Genomic DNA, 6975 nt, shown 5'->3' on the forward strand with positions numbered 1-6975 from the left:
TGTGTATAGTTATTTGTCTATGTTGCAACCTGTCCAGGTTGTACCCTGCCTCTTGCCCAATGACTGCCGGAGAGACACCAGTGTGGATTGAGTGAGAAAAAAAAGAGCTGCAATCTATGAATTTCAACACACTGCCGAAACCATGCTCACACTAACAAACCCTCTCCACATTCATTTTTTGAATGTAATGTTTAAATATCAGTGAATTTTAGTTTTATATGATAAAGACTATTATAACGTGAAGGTCTAGCCATGAAGGAATAAGGAAAAGAGAGCATCAGTGGCTGTTTGCTTTTAGTGACCCCTGCTGACGGATGATAAAACTGCGCCTCAGTCGGTGTCCCAAATTTTTAATGATCTGCAGTGTATGTACATTAAATTAAAATGTACCAGATTCACTGTGATATTAGGCTAATGCAGTAATAAAATTTTACTAGCTCGTTGAATTACAATCATCAGCAAACGCCGTTTAAATAGCTGTTTGTGCAGAAAAAGGGAGTTAAGCAGGATTAATTATTGCCAGTAATGTTTCCAGTTTGCGGTTCCGAGAAACTGTCAATTTGCCAGTTGGACCAATTACCGTAATTCACGTTGAGGGAGACTTGTATAATTGATGAGAAAAGTACGGCTGTTGTTTGGATCTTTTCTACAGAGCCAGTGCTGAAATATGACACCCGTCGCCATGGAAACAAAACAACTGCAGTCATCCAAATATGGTCAAAGGACGCGACAGGATACGGCAAAACGCGTGTTGACGTCACTCTCGGTCGGCACGGCACGCACAGACGTGCGTTGACTGAAGGGAATCGTGTTCCCTCGCCCGTGACAGCAAACACGGAGGTATGAATAAATAATTAACGTGCAGTTTCTGCGGCTCCCACTCGGTTTAAGCACAATTCTGCCCGATTTATGTAACTCTGAGAGTAAAAATAGCACAGTGACGTATTTCTGAAGCGACATGCCGAAAATATCAATATTCTTGACGTGTAAGAATACATTTTTATGATCAATATGACTTTTGCTTTTTCAACACAAATGTTAGATAATCAAAATTTAGAATCCGTGGTTGAGTAGGATGTTGTAAATGTATTTTATCATGAGTTATTAAAAGCAATTACTGATCTATTATTTAAAAAATACTAATTACATTAATTGAGTAGTTTGTCTTTAAAACAGATTTTTTGTGCTCATAAAATCCTCAAGGGCATTAATCAGCATAGCACAGCGATAATGGAAACAAAATGCCGGTAACATGATAAAGAAAATATTCATTGAGGTTTTTCAATGTGTCCCGAGCCCTCAACTTGTCGAGATTCATTGCTGTTATAGGTGTAAAGAAACAGCTTTAAAATAAAAATATATTATTTTTTTTTTAAAATCTAAAAATAAAAAACCATGCATACATCCCAGGCTGACTTATTTGTAAACATTCAATCTTAAATGAATAGATTGCATTAATTGCATGTTTTAATGGTTTTTATGTTTGTATGTTTTCAAAAATTCACTAAAGGTAATGTTTTATATATAAATGTGGGTTTTGATTGGAGCACATGCCAATATTATAAACTGAAACATATATAGAGATGAGAAAGCAAAAACAGAGGAAATCTATATGGGACAAAAAAAAGCTTTTAACAGCATTGTAGCACTTTTTTTTCTGTGATGGAAAGAATACTGAATAAAAACAAATAAAACATATACGTTTCACAACAAGACAAGTAAATGATTTGTGAATGTTGTGTTTTATTTTCAGCAATATTCCATTTTTTGCATCAGCATCATATTTGATGAGTAAAAAAATAAACTATGCCATAAAATACAGTACATCTTGAGAAAATACATGATATGATTATGTTTTCATTTTGATTTTTGGTTATGGAAAAGATTCAGGTGATAAATGTCAAGTCAGATCAGGGGACACCTCACAGCAAGATGTTACACCAACACTGCTACATTTTAGCATCTCTCTATTTTCACTTGTCACAATAGCACTGTTTCACATATATTAAGCTATATCAAATGTGTGTTAACTTCATATCACATTTAGATTTTTTTTTTCTTAGAAACATAATTCACCACCTTTTTGTTGGCATACAGATGACTCTTCTTTTTTGTTTTTGCATGCATTTGGATTCCAGCACAAATGTAAACTCAGACAATTGAAACAAAATGGAAGAATTCAACCCTGTTACAGTTACAGAAAACACATTGTCAATATGCACAACCTTTAATTATCAGGTTTATACATCATAGCTCACACTACAAAAGGTTATTTGAGAGAGATAGCTTGCTAGCTGGTTGGAATACAAATACTGTATATTGTTGCATAAATTATTTGCATTCACAAGACTAAGAGTGTTGGGGAGTTAAGACTATCTTTCATTAACTCTGACCCTGCGTGACTGCTTTTGAAGCCCTCGCAGTCTTCAGCCATGGACTCAATCTCAGAACAGCTGAAGGAAAAGACGGTGCGGTAGCTGCTACAGGTGGGACTGGAAGACATGACCGGCGTGGTCAAAGACTCGAGGTCGCTTGCCACAGACTTGTAGAGAGTTTCCCAGTCTGGGAGGCAGAAGGGCCCGTTGAGGTCTATGTCAGGGACAGATGCAGCCATCTCCAGACTGGGCACCAAATCATCAAGGTCATCTCCATTAAGGTCCTGCAAGGCCTCCTCTTCTGCACTGGAGCACAGGAGGATGTTGGAGTTCCCCAAGATGGCCGCAGAAGCCGGGACACAAGAAAGGTCTGCATCCTGACTAGCGGGGACTTCTCCAGCAGCTACATTGCTCTCGGGGGTCTTTACATTCTCCAGGATGGAGAGCAGCTGCGGGGAGGCCGGAGGGTCCTGCAGCACTGAGTCAACATCCTCCACCTCCTCCTCCTCCCTGTCGCTGTCATCTTGTGCTGGCAGTTTGCAGGAGGACTGATGGGAAGCTAAGATGTGCTCCAGCCTCTCTTTCTCCTTCAGCAGATCAGCTATCTCAGTTTGGAGAGTTGACTTCTCCTCTTCCAGCGAATCAGTCTCCTGAGAAGAGACAGGACAAAAAGAGAAGAGGCTTACAAACAGACCACAATATATTTTTTTAAATAATGTATTTTTTATTCTAAATTTTTGGGGGTTTAATTTTGCTTTATTTGCAGGCACATTTTTAATATACAGTTCTTTATATTGTTTTTATTGTTTGTTTGTTTTTTAGTTGTTGTTCTTTTTTAAAGATATTTTTACATTAAATGGGGTATATTTTGTTACTTTGCTGCTGTAACAAATGAATTTCTATGCTGTAGAGTTCTACACCAATTAATATAGGACAATTTTGTCTTATTCTATTCTATTCAGTGAGAACATAACACATTGACTCCAAAAATTCTGCTGTCCACATTACTCCAGTTTAAAAAGTCTCAGCATAAATTTTTAAGATTTTTTTTTTACTCATCAATTGTCTCAGTCCTACATGTTAGTCTGATTCCCTTTTATTATGCAAACCACTCCGATCTGGGTCTTTTGATAGCAGTAAAAGTATGAAAACATACAGTGAGGCAACATTTTATTTTTATTCCTGGTATGTGGAACAACCTTCCGAAGCATCATTTGGTCTTGCTTTTGAGTGCTGAAGATTAGTTATTCCTATTTAAACTTTATCTTAAGTTAATTGTGTCTTTAAGTTTATCACACGTTGTAGTTGGAGTTTATATTTATGTCTAACATAGCTGATAAGCTTACTTTTATATCAGTTCTTTTCATGAAATGTGGAATTAATCAACATCTATTTTTCAAGAAATTTACCAATTACATCAGCTGCTTAACTTAAAAATAGATTTTACCTCCTCAATGCAATTTCATTTTCTCATTCTCCAAATGCCACCTTCCTTTGTCTGGGCCTTTACTTACTTTGTGGTGTTGTTTTTTTATTTGTGACTGTTTGCTGTTTTTATTTTAATTTTGTTACAGATGGTGATAAAAAGGGATTTAAGGGCTGATCTAATGGGGGCCACCAATAATATTATTTTATGCACATTTTCTTTTTTTTTAAGTCAGCTAGTTTGATACGTTAATATCAACTTTGGTTAATTCCCACCAAATGAAGTTTCTATAATTTTAAAATTCTGTAACTGTATTAAAAAAACTTCTGTTGGGAAGTTGAAATTAGATTATATGTCTCACTGAAACAAAAATGTTTTGAAAAGATTGTCAATGTACTTTACTGATGTTTATTGAGAAGTGAGGGTTGGAAAAGTGGCAGTAAGGTGGAAATTACAATCCATCGTATCTCCTCCTTGACTCAACTAAATTCATTTTCTGCAAAATATGCATAGAAACGATTCATTTTAAATTTGTCACCGTAAAAAGCATTTTGTGTTGCTCTCGTTGTGTATGTATTATGCTCAACAAACAGCTCTGATTGATTGGTCTCTTATAGTGCAGAGCAGCCACAGCATGCTTTGCTCTTGCAGCCTTTAATGCCATGTCATATTAATGTCTGCCTTTCTTCGTGACGGCTTGCTTCCACTGTGGGAAAGTCTTCTGCATAATGTCAAAAAAAAAAACAGCACACTTACAGCTTGAAGGCTGTCTATCAGCTCCCTCCGTCTGTTGCGACACTTTGCTGCAGCAATCTTGTTCCTCTCCCTCCTAACCCTCCTTCTCTCTTCGTCTTCTTTAGAGGGCTAAAATCAGTAAGACGAAAATAGGAATTTTTTTTAAACGTCAAGGCTATATTTTTCATTCACAGCGAACTCCACAGAACAATGTTCTTTGCCATACAAGAGAGAAAATCCTCTTTGTTGTGAGTGCTGGGAATACAGATCTTCTCGAAATGCTGCACCAGCTGGAACGCGCAAGACGCACGCGAGAGCGCGCACCTCATGCAATTTTCCTTCACAGTTATTAGAGCGGTTCTCCTTTAATAAACCATTAAATATAATTAACACCCGGTGCAACTGATATGTACGTACAGCCTAATTGCAACAATATTTAATGCCGCATTCATAACATCGCGATAACTCCAATAACATTAACAGAGGCGCAGGTGGAGCTTGATATTAAACATGGATTCAAGGAATACATCAAAAATAAACTAAAGAATTAATAGGTCACTGTAGTTTATTGTCAGTAAAAGTAAAGTAAATCCCCTCCACCCTGCCTACCTGCTCCTTTTGCGCCTTCTTGTTGCACGTTCTTGCCCTTTTTGCACCTGTTGGGGACGACTGGTTTGCGCCATCGGTCTTGGTTTTTGCAAAGCCAGATGTGATGGCAGTCGGCTGCACCATCCACTTCAGTTCTGGCGACGTTGAGATTGCAGTCACAGACGGAACAAAGGCGGCTGGTGCAGAGGTGTCACCATCCTGGAAGATATGCACATTATACACGGAGTCAGTCTCCATAATTTGGTCGTATCTCAGCGAACAATCACGTTGACCTTAACCAATAGTTAAATCCTGCATCAATCACAACCTGGACTCGACAACAAATCTATCAAAAATGTTAATAGAAGGTAAGCTCATTCTGATTATCTCCACCATCATTCCAATAAAGGGTCAAAATTCAAATTGTATGAATCACCATATAATTAATTTAGAGGATAAACGACATTTGAATGCTCTCCTGGTGCTTTTCAGCCTACAAGACAAAGGGAATATAATGTCAAATAAATATTTACGGCAACATCCACATCAATCAAACTACAGACTGAAAAGTGAGGAATATTTATCTATTTTTACTACTCGTCTTCACCTGTTTAACGATCAGAATCGCATCTACCTTGTTGCTGTCCACTGATGATGAAAGCGAGTCAGGAGGACGCAGGCTGCACCCAGGGGTGTCCCCGCCAGGCGCTGCCGGGCTACAGCTGGAGGATGGGTCGAGCTCAGAGCTGGAGTCTGGATGCATTTTATATATATATATGTATATATATATATATTTCTCTCTTCTGAGGTCAGTGATAAAAAAGTAAAGACCCGAGCCGTCTATCCGTATACGTCTATCTATATGTTCTACGTAAACAGCAGACCCCCCCTCCTTTGAACGCCTACTTATATTCCATTTGCCAGCTTTCATAAATGGTAACTGTGCAGATATAGTGGAGAGGCCCGCCTTTTATAGTGAGTCCGAATTTTATGAATGAAATCTGTGTGGCGAGACCGAACCATTCCGCAGAAGGAGCTGTGACACGGAAAATGAAGATGACGTTGGTGTTTACAATTTGGCTTTTAAATCCTTAAGGTGCCTGCACAGCGAAAATTTGAAAACATATCACCGTAGCGCAAAAATATTGCCACAATTATCCAAAAATAGCACGTGGTTAATAAGTGACACCCCTACTTGCAGAAGAAGCCCACCGCCATGAATGAACTACGTCACATTATGTATGCAGCATCTGCATCACGGGTATGATGCCCCCTCCCATATATCACGACATTCCATTAAAATGCCCCGGATAAACCGAAAGAGCTCCTCTTATCATTCGCAATATACTTTTTATTGTTTTTCTTATATTAGAACAATGCTTGGGTAATTATCAACCAATACTCTCTGACCGATTGTTTATGGTCTGCATTATGACCTCACATTGCATTTCGCCCGGCTCCGCTTAGGACTACAGCTCCATGCAGCAACAGATCAAGGACCAAAGCAGCCAATCGCCGAATGGACCAGTCGAGCCATATATGGCTCTTCCGGAGGACAGGCTCGCAGACGGACTGCGTTTGTGTGCGCGCGGACGCCCGTGAGTGTCTGTACGCAACGCAACTCGCCGCAAAAATAAAAGTGAAACGAGCTCATGAGAGTCTGCAACAACCGTCACAAATTTTACTCCATTAGCGTCACACTGAATGCTGCACCTGCTCCGAGGAGACCATTTAAAACAGCTTTTATCGCGCCAAAGTAAGCAAGTGTTAAATCCCCTATAAATATGTCTGGAAATGACACATTAAGTTGTGTAATATAATTAAAATTCCACTATCTGTTAATTTTTTGGG

General features: G+C 38.7%; 1 protein-coding gene across 1 annotated transcript; it reads right to left on the reverse strand.

Annotated features, from left to right (window-relative positions):
• Positions 1-1734: 1734 nt before the first annotated feature.
• On the reverse strand, positions 1735-6526 carry LOC102222672 (proto-oncogene c-Fos-like). The gene is made up of 4 exons (XM_005816971.2): positions 5759-6526; positions 5146-5343; positions 4558-4665; positions 1735-3025 (listed from the first exon to the last, which is right to left on the reverse strand). The coding sequence occupies exons 1-4, from the start codon at positions 6053-6055 to the stop codon at positions 2342-2344; spliced, it is 1287 nt and encodes a 428-aa protein (XP_005817028.2). The 5' UTR covers positions 6056-6526; the 3' UTR covers positions 1735-2341.
• Between the last annotated feature and the right edge of the window lie 449 nt (positions 6527-6975).

The sequence above is a fragment of the Xiphophorus maculatus genome, chromosome 15 (assembly GCF_002775205.1).
Source record: "Xiphophorus maculatus strain JP 163 A chromosome 15, X_maculatus-5.0-male, whole genome shotgun sequence".
NCBI classification, from domain to species: Eukaryota; Metazoa; Chordata; class Actinopteri; order Cyprinodontiformes; family Poeciliidae; genus Xiphophorus; species Xiphophorus maculatus.